The sequence below is a fragment of the Scomber japonicus genome, chromosome 5 (assembly GCF_027409825.1).
Source record: "Scomber japonicus isolate fScoJap1 chromosome 5, fScoJap1.pri, whole genome shotgun sequence".
Taxonomy (NCBI): domain Eukaryota; kingdom Metazoa; phylum Chordata; class Actinopteri; order Scombriformes; family Scombridae; genus Scomber; species Scomber japonicus.
The window spans coordinates 14,871,547-14,889,117 of NC_070582.1; the positions used below are offsets into that span (position 1 = coordinate 14,871,547).

At 39.0% G+C, this 17,571-nt stretch overlaps 1 protein-coding gene across 1 annotated transcript; it reads left to right on the forward strand.

Annotated features, from left to right (window-relative positions):
• Nucleotides 1-334: 334 nt before the first annotated feature.
• On the forward strand, nucleotides 335-11,356 carry shisal1b (shisa like 1b). Its single transcript, XM_053319564.1, has 3 exons — nucleotides 335-490; nucleotides 7,264-7,477; nucleotides 11,050-11,356. The coding sequence occupies exons 1-3, from the start codon at nucleotides 424-426 to the stop codon at nucleotides 11,354-11,356; spliced, it is 588 nt and encodes a 195-aa protein (XP_053175539.1). The 5' UTR covers nucleotides 335-423.
• Nucleotides 11,357-17,571: the final 6,215 nt, after the last annotated feature.

Genomic DNA, 17,571 nt, shown 5'->3' on the forward strand with positions numbered 1-17,571 from the left:
TGCTGACTGTAATATGAGAATCATACACACACATTTCTTCTAATAAAAGCAGAGAAACTACAGTCACGACATCGCTGTTTTCTGCATGTGAGCTCCAGTTTTGCCTCAGTGCCAATTTCAATTAAAGCCTTCTCATTATGTAAACCAAAGGACAGATTTCGGAAGAATTCGTGGGTGCTCGCTGCCAGACAAGCTGTCCACACAGCAGGGTGAACCTACAAGAAATCCAAATCACATATCTTAATCTTCTCTCTGTTTGCCTGTCTTATTTCCATCAGGAGTCCTGACTCCCAGCAGCAGCAGCCATGTGAGAGAAGCTGTCAGCAAGCAGAGGATGCCCACGTCCAGCTAAAGCCGAGCCGGTCCTCCCCCTCCCTCCCTCCCTCCCGCTCCCTCCCTTTCTTCCCACATGAAGACGAGAAGATGACTATCACCAGCCGGCAGTCCTTCAATGTCCTGACAGTCATCTTCCTCCTGCTGTCCACTGCAGGTCTGTTCACTTTACTGTGTGCTTATCTGTGAGTCTGTCTGGTCTCCAAAAGTTCATATTACCATCATCACAGGAGCCTCCAGACACTTGTGTAAGAGCTGCAGGGTATGTTAATATTATGTATGTTAGGAGCAGTTTATTCATGGTGTGTTAGACCCAGTTTTTGGGTCCTTTGAGTTAGCCACGAGTGCCATGAACTAAATAAAGGAAAAGACACAGTTTAATGGATAGGAGACAGATATTGACATCTGGTTAGTGAGAGACATCAAAAGAGCATGAACTTGGCAAGAAAAGCCTAAAAAAAATGTTTAAAAAAGCAAATGAGGCCATGGAAGGTACGAAGAGACAAACACAGTTGACACATATCTTTGAGATTATGTACAAGGGAAAATATCCCATCATAAGTCTAAAAATGATATGGGGGATGAAAATAAGGCAGAAAGAGGATGCAGTGTCGTCGAGAGAACCCAACAGTGAGCAGCAGCATGTCGCCTGTAGCAGGTTAAAATAAACTGTGAACTCTGAAGTGAGAGTGTGAATGATGTAAATGACCATCTTTTTAAATCTCTCACAATTTACATACATCAAAATATGCATTCAAACCCAGAGAACCTTGATCTCTTTTCAAGCAACCACTCCAAATAATAGTTATTTATGTAACTATGTTTCTATCAATTCTGGATGGCTGCCAGTGTCAAAATGATTTTTTTACTGTTTGGCATTCAGGAAGAAAGAAATAAAACTCTCCAAACTGGATTTCTGCATCTTGATAGGAGATGCACTGATGTTTGCTAAGTGATGTTTGCTTGTACTTTGGAGATGAAGTCAAAAACAAGGTAACATCAGAGAGTTTTTACAGATTTGTTTTGTGCTAGCTGACAGAATGATTGGATTTTTTTCCCAGAAAAAGACAAAACTGTTTTACAATTAATACTATAGGCGAGAGATTTCAATTGGTGATTGTATAGTCAGGTTTTACTATTGATAGAATGGCTGCAACTAATGATTATCAATTAATTTATAATTACATTTAACTGCCAAGTATGTTTTTGATTAATTTATAGGCCTAAATGATCTATTCTGAAAATAAAAACAATGTATATATCTATAAGATGTCAAAATTAGAGTGAAAAATAGACACTCAAAATTCCTTGAGGTTTCACTTTTCCAGCAGGCGAGACTTTTCTTGGTCTTGAAGCTTAATTATTATTTTTATTATTATTATTATTAGTATTAACTGACACACTGTAGCCTGAACTGTACATTTATTGCCACATTGACAGTTTATTGCTAACCTTCTCTGCCGCCCTCGCATTCACCGTCATCTTTCTGCCACTCGTCCTCTCACACTCGCTCAATCACACACACGACGCACCGCCCCATTCCTTAAAGAAGCTACGCTGCTATTATAACAGCACATTTCACGCCTTTTGGTTTAGCCCTTGGTCCTTTAAAGAATGAGGAGAGGGAGGTTTCTGGGATTTGGTGCATTAGTCAATAACTCAAAACAATTCCACAATAACGTGGGGTGTTATTGCGCTCGCTGTGTGTGTGAGTGAAAATCATTAGAAGTCCATTGATATTAATGATCGTATGAAATGTACGCAGTGCCACTCATAATTCAGCAGAGCTCTGCAGAACGAATATGAGGAAACACTAAATGATCTATGATGCTCCAAAATGAACAAAGGATCCTGTCAAGACTGCCGCTCATATTCATCTGTTTCTGTTGTGTGTGAGTAACAAAGGTACACACAAAGTCCATCACACTTAGTAAAAGATAAAGGAGTAGGAAATGGATTTATAGCTTATTAATAAATGATGTAAGCTACTTGTGAATCATGACGTTAGTTTGTTTGTTTGTTACTGAACACTGAATGAAAAACAAAATACAACACCACTGATTTTTTTCTGTTATGTCTCAAAATAAAGACAAAACACTGTGAGCGTGATTTCTGTCATAAATACATAAATATGATGTGTGAGTGCTTACTGATACTCAGATGCTGCTTGTTGCTGCAGTGGTACAGAGTCCTCTCTGTTTTCAGACCGCAGGCTGTAAACAAACTATAATACAAGAGCCAAGCTGTTAACTGTATCCTAAATTTCAAGAGGTGTTAATGAAATTAGGCTGGTGGGTGGGTTTACAACTGTATCATTTCCAGAAGCAGCTGCTGTTCATTTGAGAGACTTGGCCTGAAATCTGTCTCATCAAACCTTTAAGTCTTGCACCATTAGGGGGTTTTATGGGTCTCTGCCTCCTAATTATCAGCACACCTCCCTACTAAGGTTGTGATGATACACTCAGCTTACGAGACAGGGCGATACACGATATTGTCACAAGAACGAGACAAGACGAGATTTTATCACTATTTTTAAGAAAACTTCAATGACAAAACACACGACTGAAAAAATAGTTTTTATTTGACTGAAAGTCACAACATGCAAAACATTTGAAATGTTTTAACTAATCATCTTGTAATGAATCACTTCAGTTCTACTTTCTAAGTATGAATTATCATATACAGTATGCAGCACTGTAAAAGATTTCCCCTCCTTCACCCCCAATAGATAGATATTTCATAGAAAGATCATTTTGGTATTTATGGAAATAACAACCAGAAATACCAAAAATATATACAATCACAAATAACAAAAATGAATTATTGAGAATAGAAACAATTCTAGTTTATAAATTTAAATGAAATTAATTAAATCATAACAAATTAAAAATGTATTGCTTATACAAAATGCAGAAATAAAAGTAAATTACTCAAATCCTATATCACACAAATACACAAGTGAAACAACATGCTTATAGATTGTATTTAAATTTGGTAATGTGACTAATTTGACTTTTTGCATTATTAAGCTAACATAGCTGCGCTAGATTCCTCCCCTCCTCCTACCTCAGGCTTTCAGTGTAGAGACCTGAGGTCAACCTAACCCTGCTCCTCTCCTCATCTCCTACCGCTGACTGTGAGATCTTCTCAGCATGTAGAAGCTGCTAGTTCATAAACTAGAACGAGTGCCTACCGAAACAAGGTTAATTTATCCACAACGTGACATGATGTGCAAATGAGCGATAGAAAACTGGTTGTTTTTTCTCATGGCACAAGGTATCATCACATCCCACCTCCCTACAACTGCTGACCCCCTCCTTAATGTGACTTATCATATATGTGACTCCTCCTGTCGTTCACCTCATTCTGTTGTCAGTAAAAATGAAGCTTGTAGAGGGGAACAAAACTGCCACACCAAACCTGTTATAACCTGAAAGGGGCTCTCTGCTTTCAAATGCTGATCTGTCCCCGCCTGAAATTACTGAAAGACTTTTATCAGCCCGACAGTGTAAGTGGAGATTGAACTGAATCACAGTAACAACTCTTTTACAGAAAACTGATTTTTAGGCTCCACTGATGAAAGGAAACACACAACACAAAGACAAATCAATTAAAGGTAAAGTCAGTGATTCTGGAAACAAATTCAACAAGTGTCTCTTCACAGTTAACTAGCTGTTTCATTTTGTGTGTGAACGAGGGACAAAAGAAAAACAGCCCCGCTCTGTAAATGGGAAACAAAGAAAGCAATCCTGAATACTGAATCTGAGACAGTCTCATGGAGCCCCCCTGCATTTTTTATGGTCAGAGTCTATTTCTGTCATACTTACTGTAAAAACCTTTAAATAAAACACCTTTAAATGATTTGTTTTCATTTAAAAGTGGGGTGCATCTTATACACTGGTTTATCCTATACACCAGTAAAATGCAGAGAGAGGTTGGATAGATAGATTGAAAAAGTTTTAAAGTAACTTTGTGGAGCGTGATAAGTGAAGAGACAAGAGCCGGAGATGTGTCGAGTCAGCTTTACTCTCCACTTCATATATTTCAACAACACAGTACAGCAAGTGAGGTGAAACTGCAACAACAATGTAAACACCAGAACTAGTACTGTACCTTCCTTAAAGGTACAGTCCCTTGGTGAATGTCTCCTTCAGTGTTCATTGTGGGTCACCACAACTTGTAATAAATGTATGTGTTTATAAATGAATAGCTACTGATGCATTCAAATAAACCAGTCTTTAGTAGAAAAGCATTTTTCCCCACATGAGAGCCCCAAAAATACTCTGCGTCTTATACACAGTGTGACTTATTTACCATCAAGCTTTAAAGTGTTTTGAACCTATTAACCATATCAATGAATCAATAAGTACAAATAATGTTGATTTTTTTTTTCTGTGGAGCCGACATGAAAACTATTTTGGTTCAGTCAATTTGTGCTGTCAGTCAGGGTGGTGAAGGCTGTCTGCCTGGCTTCTGTCCTCTCAGCTCATCAGAAGCTGCAGCTGACAAACGGCTGATTCTGTGGACAGAGACGCTGGACGTTGAGCTGAGAGACCACAGAGAGATGGAGAGTGCGTATGGACTGTTGTGCTCACATGAAAAATTATTTTATTCCCACTCATGACTCTTCAGCTGATGCATTGATCTGGATTCCCTCGTATTTCTTTTCTGGCCGTTGGAGCTTGGAGTTGGAGTATGAAGGGAGGGGTGTATTTGTTTAGGTGTTAATGACTGATGCTACCTTTTAAAGAAAAATAGTCTAGTGCACATGTAGTGGTGGCATAAATTCTTTAATTTACCAATTCTCAAAATGAGTCTCAGTGATGCTTTCCTGGTTGAATTACAGTTAAATTACAAAAAATAAAAAATCCAACCCAAATCCAAACACACAACATAAAAGCAGAGACAAATATCTAGTACCAGCTGTGTAGTGTTTTCTGTGTGTGCCTGTGTTCACCTGCCTGTACATAGGTGAACATGTATGTACAGTATGAACATGTACAGTATGAACATGCATGTTTCTGTGCAGTTTCTGTACTGTATCAGCACTATGCAGCAAACAACATCTGTCTCCAGAACCACATCATTCATTTTGGGTCTTCCTAGTAATAGAGGCTGAGAGGATGCTGAGAAACTGATACTGAATAGATATCAGGGTGTTGAACAAGTAGGTTTGTCCTGTTCTGTTGTGATGAGTATTAACCATCATCAGCCTCCTAAACTGACACACACTTTGTCTCAGTCATTTCTCTGATAGGTTGGTGATTTATTATCAGATGGTCTTAGCTGCTCTAACAGTTCATTTCTGTGATTTCAGTTCCAAGCAGAAGTTTATTGTTAACCAGATTCTATAACAAAAACAATCTTGTTTTTTATCCTTTGTGACAGCAAGGATGCACAGATTTATCTTCTCCTGAAGCTGCAGGGACATTAATGCACAGCTACAGATGACAAATAACAGAGCTCCAGCCTAACGGCGTCCCATTGTCCCGGGGACGGTAGAAAATGTGTTCTGGACAAATCACAAACGATCAAACATCTTCCCCGGGATGCCTCGGGGACAAAAGAGATTTTATATTCAATTTTACATATATTATTTATATATTTATTTATTTTAACCTATCGCTTAGAAAATAACAAACTAAAGCAAGCACTGAGTTGCTGTTACTATGGTTACAATCACTGGTTGGCTATGCAGCTCGAGACCTGATATGAGCCCGCGGTAATGGTCCATCTATCCTCTCAGTCACAAACGGCTGGCAGGACCTCACAAACACGTTGTGTGAGTATATTAACTAAAACATACATTTAAATGATTGTAATATATTGTTGTGTTTTTTTATTGTAATTTAAACATTAACACTTATTAAACATTACTCTTAGACAGTAGTGATGTGTACCAGTGCATAGATTGCAGTTATATTTGGCAGCACTGCAGATAATCCACAGATCTGGTGTGTCAGATCATTAAAAATGACATATTGATTAATAGTGGAGGAATTGCAGGTTGTGGAATAATACATATTTAATGAGGAAAATATTAATTACATTCTCTAAAATGTGAACATGGCAGAGAGCAGAGCTTGAAACACAGCGGACAGCTTCATTCTTCATAACCCACAAACTATCGACTCACAGCTAAGCAAACTAACAACAGGGAATACTAAGAAACATACAAACACTATAACAATTATTTCTACAATTACACATGAGATCTGTCTTGCTTTACAAAGTAAAGAAACAACATTTTGATTTTGGAACGGTTAAAATGGTTTTTCAGGAGGGTTTCAGGTTGGTGGTGAGGAAAGTTAGGAGCCCAGAATAAGCTCAAGTACTGTTTGTACCAAATATAATTAGATTAATTTTTAGATTTCATCATTCTGTGTGATTCTACCTGTCAGAGTAGTCATATAGTTGTATACTAACATGTAAGAACACTGGTGCAAATCATCTTTCATTTCCTCTGTGTGAGTCGATCTGACTCAGTAACTTCAGCTCAGCTCTGACACTGTTTGTAATAATGACCAAACAGATATATCTCATGTATTAATTACATATACATGTGATGTGTCCCAGTATCATCTGATTATTTTTGCCAGTACGCTGTGTTTATTTTTTGTTTGTTGGTCCTTCATTAATTTTACAGGCATCCTCTCTGGTCGTGTGAGGCTTCCAAAGAAAACAAAAATTCAAACATTAATTATTCTTGTTTTGTAGTTTGGCTGCTGCAGGCTGAAAGGTTTTTCATTGAGTGTTTTAAATCAATAATTCTAATAATATAAAGATAAGGCAGCGGCACTTTTGATATATTAGATAGCTGTGAGTAGGGAGACGAACATGAGCTGTGCCTCTAAGTTGATGAGTCATATTCAATAGTGATTTCTGTGCGCTTTTTTATACCTAACACTTTGTCTTCCCACCACTCTCCAGCTCTCTCGGCTCATTACCGGGTGTGTGAACCCTACTCCGACCACAAGGGGCGGTACCACTTCGGCTTTCACTGCCCACGCCTCTCAGACAACAAGACCTACATGTTCTGCTGCCACCACAACAACACCGCCTTCAAGTACTGCTGCAACGAGACCGAGTTTCAGATGGTCATGCAGATCAACCTCACCACCACCTCTGACGGTTATGCACACAAGTGAGTGATAATTACACTAATAAAAACAGCAGCAAAGACAATAATGATGATGATGCTGACAACACTCGACGATGGCCTTTTGCTCACTTTATTTGTGGATTTATTGACAGCGTAGGCTACACAATAATACTTGACGACTGCTGTGATGTTCCCTGCACAGAAGCACTCATGTGTCATTATGAAGTAGAAAGAATTCAGAGCGAGCTTAACATAGCTCCCAAATCCCTTAAATCTGCATTTTAATAACAGAAAATATTTGGAAGTTTTCCATCCACATCTGGATCTGGATCAAAACACATGTGATGATGGATAATCATGTTGATTTTAGGAGAAACCAAAACGGATGGATTAGTAAACTGACCCTAGCGGGCATGAGGCCTCAGTAAGAGGTACGGATGTCCCCATCATGTTTTTTTGCTTCTGATCCTGAACTAAATCCTTCATTAAGTCTCTGACCTGATTTAAAATGCATTGTGTTTTTTCATTATATGTTCTGTTTCTCCCCACACAATCCAGCTGCTAAAAACTAGGGCTGGGTATCGTTTAAAAAAAATGATGATACCTGTACCAATCCAAGTACCCTACCCAGCCCTACTCAAAACATACTTGCATCTAAATATGGTCACAATTTTGCAAAGGATTCAAGAGTTTTTGTAAAACATGTCCTATAAACCATGTAACGGCACATGAAAAATAAAATTAAAAAATTAATTCCTGTTGACATCATCCAAATATGTGCCAAATTAGGTTTGGAATAGGAACAAACAAAATAATCTAATCTGTTAAGGAGGAAATGGACAGGACTAGAAGTGCAGGAATAAGGCAGGATATTTGCCTCTATGCTTTATGGTTCAGTAATAATGAGCCACGGTGTGATGTGCTTCATAAATCGCCACATTTTGGAGCCATCCAACCAAAAAAATAATTAGTTCTTCTTTGAGCCAACTTACACTGAAATGTGTTTTGTAGTTTCTGAGATATCCTTCTAAAACACTAACTAACTAACAAATAGGAACACAAACATTGCTGTCTTAGTGGAAGCAGTTAGAGGGGAAAAATAAGTTGTGCTGAATCTTTAGTAGAGTTATAACATTTCCTCAGATCAAATGAAAACAGCTGGTGATATTCGGCTGGCTCCCTCAGCAGTATCGCTCTCAATGACACCATTTGCCTCTTGCAGAAGGTTCAGTAACATTGATGAACACCTACAGAGGGACTCAAAACCACCAAAGAGGAGAGCAGAAGCGGGAAGCAGTTGTTGTGTTGTGAGTTGGACGTTTCCTCATGAGAGCTCATCAAGGCAGATGTTCACTGCCCGTTATTATATCAAGTATCACTACAGTAACTGAGACTAAATCATAGAAACTCATGAAATAAACTGTAGTATACTTTCTAGTATTATTATGAATAAACTGCACTAGACATATAAAGATATTACAGTATATTTTCACAGAGGACAAATAAACCTGAAGGCTTCTCTTGCAGAATAAGGGTTAGTAAAGGACAGAAAAATGAGCCTCTTGTTCTGTAGGAGCTCTCAGTGGGAGAACTGGGTGACAAAAACACAGCTCTCTGTACTAATGCCCTCCCAGCATGCCTCTGCCGTGGACGGTACATACTGCCCTGCAGCAGGTCATGATATTTCATTTAATTGTCAGATGGTCTGTTGGACTGCTCCTTCATCCTGGCTCACAGGGCGAGACGACTGCTGGCTTGATATTTACCACTGGCCAACTGAGTTAAACGGGCCATAATTCTGCTTTCTCCTCTTCACCCTGCATGGTGAAAGTGTTGTTTCAGATTTACTGCAGTTGAAGGTAAAATCAAAGGCATTTAGTCTCTGAGGGTTTCACGGGTCAATGCATTACAGCATATTGTCCTCTCAGTGTTTCACTTATGTTGACTGCTTTGAGGTCTTGGTGGCAGTGTCGAGGCGGGGGTGCATTGAACAAAACACACACATCACAAAGTACCCTATTCCCTAAAAGGAGCTACCCAAGTAACAACACAGTGGTCGACTCACCTTTCAGAGCAGCGCTGCACAGAAACACCCCAAACACTATTGATTTATGAATGAATGGATATTTGGCATTATTTTTGGTATTTAAAAAAAAAGGTTTTTATGGCCTGGTGGCCTGCCAGGACTGTATAATTAACTTAAGACTCAACGTGAAAAGAGTTATATGAGACTTAAAAGCAATGAGAAAAGCTATAAAACTTTGACAGATAATCAAAAGCATCTGATTTCATTCTAGGAGGAAGCTGTGTTAAATACTGAATAATATTAGTTGTGTGTTCATTATCGATCCCTCCAAGGACTGAGCATATATTCTTGTTTGCTTTCCTTCAGATTAACTTAAAGTAAATACAGCCCTGCATGGAAAGCTTGCAGCGTCCTGAGGTTACCACAGTAGACATAAAATGGATATAAAATGTAAATGTCTCCAACACAGCAGTGAAGAAAGGTTAAGGAGACATTGAAGTTTGAATGGAGTAGTGGTGTTTTCCTGCCTTGATGTTCATTTGAGTAGCACTGATGTTCGTTTTAAAGCCATTTATTCAGATAAATACACCCAAGGCCACATCATATTCAGACAGAAGTGAATTCACTTTATATACTGAACTTGAAGCACTGCAATCAAGCATTAAAACAAGTTTAATGACATCAAAGATGGTTTTATCTCCAAATAAATCTCTATTCCACAGTAATATTCTGTCATCTCTGTCTCTCAAATTCAGAAGAATATTTTTTCATTCAGTCTAATAGAAGCTTCCTGATGGGACTGAATCACTTTCTATTTGTATTCCTCAACTTAATATCCTCCGCTCCATATGAATGAAGGGAGGAAGGGAGGGAAAGGTGGTTGGGCGGTTGGCTATTAATCTCCAGGGAGAAATTTCTTTTTTACAGCAGCAAGAATAAAAAATTAGGATAATAAAATCAAGAGTAGATGTAAAAAATCATGTTAAAAATCAACAAATTATACAGTATTGAATCACACAAATGTGCAAATATACAAATGTGTAGTGCTTGGAACAAGAGAAGGAAAGATATCACACCAAGTGTACTTCATACCCCTGTTTTGGCAAAAGCTGCTTCTCAAATATCTAAGGAAGCTATATCAGCTCATTTACCTTGCTGCACTTTACAGATGTGGGTGGACTAAAAGAAAGTGCAAATGCGCCCCACATAAATTCAGCTGGATCATGTAACACGTTAAAAAATGTTTATTATGAGAGGTGAAAACGAGGAGCACTGATTTTTGGAGACACTGTAGACGAGCCAAGAAGAGATGGAATAAGAAGTCTCTGATGATAATGAAATCCTTTGTCCAATTTAAGAAGCATATTTAAAAAGAACAGATGGAGGCTATACATATATACACACATATATATATATATATATATATATATAATACAAATTCACACCTGGCAGCTTCCTCTTGGTTATTAGGAGTTAAGAGCCCAGTTTAAGGGCTTCTGGACAGCAGTGAGTGAGCATGTGGAGAGAGTTTATCATTGTGTTTCTCAGATCACACTGTGCTAACACTCCAAGTCTGTCTATCCTGCAGTAACTACACAGCCCTGGTCGGAGTGTGGATCTACGGCTTCTTCGTCATGGTGCTGCTGGCTCTGGACTTTCTCTACTACTCAGCCATAAACTACGAGTTGTGCCGAGTCTACCTGGAGAAATGGGGTCTTGGAGGACGCTGGCTGAAGAAGGCTCGGAGTCAGTGGCACAGGTCCATGCCAGAGGAGAGCGAAGCCCAGGCTCAAGCTCAGCCCATGGTGCCCAGCCACTACCAGCCCAGACACAGCCTCCGAGGGGAGAGCCACAGCCCCACGCTCCTGCCCTACAATACGTCCACTGCATGGTGAGTCACAGTCTGTCACATGACAACTGCCAGCCAACAATTTGGCACTGACGTCGACTGTAAAACTGCAATATTCAGCAAACACAGAGCACAGAGCTACGTCACAGATCTCCTGGGTAACCACAGCTGGTGTCTTTATGGAGATCTGTGTACAAATAACAGCTGACAAATAGGACAGGTGAGAAGAGAGGAGACTGTGGGGATTTTGATTTAGTTCATTAACATTTGTAAAAGGAACACTGATGATGTAGCCGTGCTTTAAAATTATTAGTATCAAGTCCATTTTATTTCTCGAGTGCAACACACACTTGTCTCAGAGGGGTTTATAATATTAAAATGCTGTATTTTGTATCTACAGCCCCTTGATTCAGTTTTAGAACAACTGCACAAAAAACATGTCTCAAAACACGAAGAAAATAGGAGAAATCCCTGAAAGAGCAGAAGTGGAGGGATTCCTCTTCTAGGACATAGCAGCAGCATTACAATATCAACTCAAATAATTACAATTTGAAGGATATTAAGTACATAACATATCATATTAGGTAAATATTAAATGAAATAAGTTATAGAGTTTCATATAGCTATAGTTACTTTTTCATATAGCTTGTTGTCCTGTTCCAACACCAACGTTAAGCTACACTAATTTAAAGCTTGGCAACGACTAATTCAGTTACTCAGAACATTCGTTGTGTTGTTTTGTTTTCTCGGCCACCAAACCAGCCTTCTGTCTAATTCAGCAAAGCAATTTATAACTTTAAGAACACACACACACAGACGGTTAGATGCAGACCAGTGTGAGCGTCAGTGAAAGTCTAACAAAATCAAAACGTTGCACAACTCATCTCTGACGGACTTAATTCAGCAAAGAAGCCAATGTTTACTTCAAATGTCAAGGCTGACCTACACAGCACACATGTGTAATCAGTTCACAACAACACAGTCACATCTGCCTGAATACTGAGTCATTACAAAGCCCACAAAATGTATTCAGATGTAACATTGGTGAAATGATCAGTTTCCTGTAAGTGAACAATAGAGCACAAAAACAACTGTTGAAACTTATTTTACAGCACAAAACAAATATTTATTAACACAGTCATTGATTCCCTAGAACCTAACTGAGCGTAAATCAGTGTAATCATAAAGTCTACTCTTGATAAACATATTAAACTCTTTGGGATAATCCATGATTTTTTAAGTTTAAAAAACACACATTAATCGATCACAGTGTCTCACACGGAGGCTCCAACACTGACAGGAGCACAAACCTGCAGCTCCAAAGACTGTTTTACCAGTGACTAGCAGCTAATTAGCATGTTTAGCATTGTTAGCACAGAACTGTGTAAAAATAAGGCGTTTTCAGTTTAACAGAACCAGAACTGTGCTGGGCAGGTTACAAGTGTGTCTGTGTGCTCTGAAAGACGTCCCAGTCACACAACTGACAGGCTGTTAGCCTAGCATACTAATCCTACATAAACATATGAAGGAGACTGAATGTTTACAGACAGATAGGAGCAGATGACAGAGCAGGGGGAGTCACAGATAACTGGAATATTTATAATTCAAATTTAAATAAGTTATTTTTGAAATCAAATATCAGGGGAACCTGTGTGTCTCAGATTTCTAGTATACTTTTCCAAAGCCAACAGGGAGGAGGCTTCAACATCAAGCTCCCTGTTTACTTGCGTTCCTTATTAAGACTGAAGTGTACACACAAACTCACTCACTCTCATACACTCACACACACACACACAAACACACACACACAAACACTGCAATGATAATACTCACTCTGTTCCTTTATAAAAATCATACCAACTCACTGGTGAGGAATTCAATAGTTTCAATATAGTTTTCCTCTGACTAAAGGATACAGACTTTATCACTATTTTAAAGAATTCGGCCCCTCAAATGGATCATTTTCTGTGGAGATGCACCAATCAATCAGCCACCAATCAAAAACATCCAGTTTTCAGAATGATTTTCTTTCCATGTCATGAAATAAAATCTACATAAACTATAAGTAAAACAACTGAATCAAAATGTTAAAAATCTGGAGATGTCTGGGAGTTAAGAGACGATGACTGTGATCACAGTGTCCTTTTGCTGCTTGTAGAGATGTAGCAATCAATTAACTGCTGATTGAAAACTGTTTTCAGTTGATGGACCATGACCAGTGACCTGCCCCAATCAGTCTCAGTGGCACGTACAGTAATGTTACAGCCACACAGCCACACACACACACACACACACACACACACACACCAACAGGAGCTATAGCAGAGACTCGCTCTCAACTGGTAACTTTCCAGTCCTTTTTTACTAGTTGAAACATTTATTCACCCCTTTTATTTACCGGATGTCACACATCATCATCACGACCACCAACAGGCAGGACTCAGACAGTGGCCTAAACATGGACCATCCCTATCTGTTCGAGACAGGACACATGGTGAGTTTGTCCAGTCCAAAATAGCCTATGTGACGTGTTCAGCTGTTAACTTAATACGCAGTTTACCTGAAACCAGGTGATTTTACCTTTTAAGGAAAAGTCTGACATTTGGGTTTTATCAAAAAATCAATTGAGCCGTAGCTGATAATACTGCTGCTGTTTTTATTTACATTTGATTCAAATTAACATATTTCTCAATCTGTAGGTAAAAATATAATGATTAAGTAGAGCAGAGTGAAAAAATTGTACACCCTCTGAGTCACTATTAAAATAACATCAAAGTTGCTATTATTTTGCTAATATTTGCTAATTGCATTAAAATAGTATTCATGTGTTTTATGAACAAATACAATTGAATTTTCCATCAAAGAAAAGTGACAAAAATGTTTGTGTATGTTGTCAATTATGGTTGTTAGAAAGAATCAGGTCAGACTCTAAAAAATTGGAAATTGCAATCAACCCAGAAAATTGCAATCAGTGCATCTCTAATTTTCTCCAAAGGATCTGATCTTTATTTGTGTTTCATCTCAAAATAGCTGCTCTCTGTTGTAACATGATCCTCTCCTCAAAAGAGAAATTTTCTTGGTTTTAAGTCTGACTGGCTCATTAGAGAGCTGTATGTATTAATGAATAGAAAAGAATAGAATAATGTGAAAGCTCCACTGCCCTCCAGGGGCCACTAACTCATGTTTAACCTGAATGACTTGACTATGAGTAACATTAGAAACTCATCTGTGGCATAAACACCATCTGCTCTTCTTTCAGTTTATCTTTTTATTACCTTTGAGAGCAGTAAAGGGAATCTCAAGATGTGTTATGCTGCATGTGACTTGTTAAAACATACAGGATGATTTACAGTGTCAGGAATTATAACATACTGAAGCCACAGGGACTGTTTCTTCTTCTGGCGGATGTTGGTCAGGCTCTCATGATGTAGCTATACAATCCTAGAGCACTGCAGTCTGAACAAACCTACATTTCTGTGCAGTCAATTTTTCATTCGGTGCTCCGTGTAAGACTCTGTGCACCCTATCTGTCTGAGTGGGGCTGAGAGTCTCTTCCTAGAGGTAGACATCTCTCTCGGGTCATGATAATTTAATGTGGGCAGAGTTTTGACGAATGGCTCTGAGAAGCATTGTAGACTAGGTGAGCCATACAAAGAGGAGCTGGGATGCTGCAGAGGGATCCTGGGGCTGCTCTACTCTTGGAAACATGGTTAACTAAGACTGGACATATCCATGGAGCCTCCTCATTAGACATTAAGTCAGTTCGGTATGATAGGACTCATCAATCCTGGACTGGAGAGGTTGACCTGGCAGCGCTGCAGCTTCAAACCAAACATGTCTATAAAAAGACATTGAAACTTCAGCAAAACGCTAATTGACAAAGCAGGCCTAGAAAAGAGAGCATGCTAAATTCATGGTAATTTACACGGTGCACACTGTGAGTGACGGGACAAACCTTACAGTTTGATAGGGCTGTGGGATATTCTTGTACAACATCTTTTTTCTAAAAAGTGTAACTAATAAAACAGGAGAGCATTTACAAAAAGCTAAGAATATACTTAGATAATCAGTCACAACGCTAAAAAAAAAAGGACAGACGCTGGGAGCTAAAATCAGTCACAAGACGTTTCTGGGGCACGATTAGAATAGCCTGTTTGCTTTTTCACACAGCGAAGCCCTTCTCACAGTCAACATGATGCTTACACTTTTTCTTAAACGTGTTAAGTAACGATGAAGGCTGATACTGTATGTATCGCAGAATCCTTGTTGCCCACACAGTGCGTCATCAGATGGCCTGTGGTTTATTTGCGGGGGTACAGATCTTTATCCCCAGAGAGGATGCTGGGTAATGGCTCAGAAAACTGGGTCCACTTAGTTGAACATCTGTTGGCCAAATGTAAACAAATGGAGATGGGGTCAAGTCCCACAACTGGCGCAGCAGCATCTAAAAACAACCCAGTCACACAGCAACTCAGGAATTCAGCACAAATGGTTACCAGTGCAGCGTAGCCATCCTGCCAGCGAGTCAAAGGATCAAATTATTTCTTCACATGCACAGATCCATTTCTTCCGAGGAAGTACAGCTCTGCCGTGGAGCGTGTGGGAATACTGTTTACCATATCGATACGTGAGCGGGTTGGTATGCGCTGCTTAAGACCTGCTGGGGGTTCGGTGTGGGCGGCCTGGGAAACTGTTATTACTTTCCCTTTATTAAAATCTCCTATTCATGTTCAGTTTGAACAAATAAAATAAACTTAACTGCCTTTCTTAACCAAGCGATGCATGATGCATGAGAGAAAAATCAGATATGATTGTTTACCTTCACTTCATAGGAACAATGCCTCGTCACTTTATGGGCGAGGGACTGCCAGTGGATGGAAGTTAACACAAAGGTCAATCTGGCACCAAACAGGAACAGCAACAATTGGAGGATCTCTTTGTCTTATATGAAAAATGAATACAGCAATATCCACTTTATTTATATCATTTATACTGTTAAATAATCAAATGAACTCAATTGGATCATGATAGGTGGTGTCATCTGCTCCAGCTCATCACATTGCCACAGGAAAAAAACAACCTTTTAATATCATAAATATTTGCAGGGCTCTAATGTAACCTTTAAACAGCAATGAAGTCAGCTGTTCTTGGAAGCTCTTGCTCACCATCATTAAAGCCCTGATTAGTTGCCCACTAGTCGCTATTAGGACATTATAGGTTTGTCCATGATCTGTGGCCAACCTGTAGTGGAGCCAACCCTCTTTGCCCAGTCGTACCTCCAATTAACAGCAGCCTCTTCTGAATATCTTGACACCAGTAAGAAAATGTTAAAAAAAAAAAAGAGCTTCTTAGCAAGCTTCTCCTGCGGTATATTATCACTTATTTTACATTCCTTTTGTAGCGCGCCCACTTTGACATTCTACCCTCTCAGCACTGCAAGAAATATCTGATCTGCTGCCGTCAGATTTCAGTCTGGCTTTACTGCACATTTTAAATACACACTTCTTCAGTCAGTGCTGATCAAGACTGACAAGCAAAAATAGCTAAAAGATTAAGATAAAAAAAATGAGGCTGTGGTTTTTCTGATATCCTCATGTTTGAAATACTGACGTTAAAGGTCCAGGCCCTCCTTTGCAGCACGCGTCCTTCCTTGAAATTCCAGAACAGTCAACTGCAATATCAACTGCCTTGTCATTTTTAACAGTGATTTGTAGCACTCAACAGGTGTATAGTTTTTTCACTTATTTGGTCATCAAATCAAATGTAACAATATTTATCAGCTGAATTGATTCAAATGAACTACTTTATATTTTTAAAACACAGCAGGATTCATGTCAGTGTGTTAGGTAATGAAAAAAAGTTAAATGATTTATAATATAAACAAAAGCAGCAGCAGTATTATAAGAGGAGCCACACTTCAGTTGATTTTTAATAAAATATTAATGTAAAAAATAAAAAGGTAGAATCACCTGGTTTCAGGTTAACTGTATTTTAAGTTAACAGCTGAACACGTCCCAGAGTGTAAACTCAGTGTTATGTCGGCTACAGGCTATTTCGAGGTGGACCCACTCACCATCTGTCCCATCTTGAACAGACCGGCGATGGTCCGGGTGTAGCCTCTTTTCAGGCTGCAGTCTGAGTCCTGCTGGTGGTTGTGATGATGGTGTGCATGTTGAAATAAAACGGGTAAATTAAAGTTTAAACAAGTTAAAAACTGCAGCAGACGTGGTGCAGTTCATATCATTTATTGTATGTGTGTGC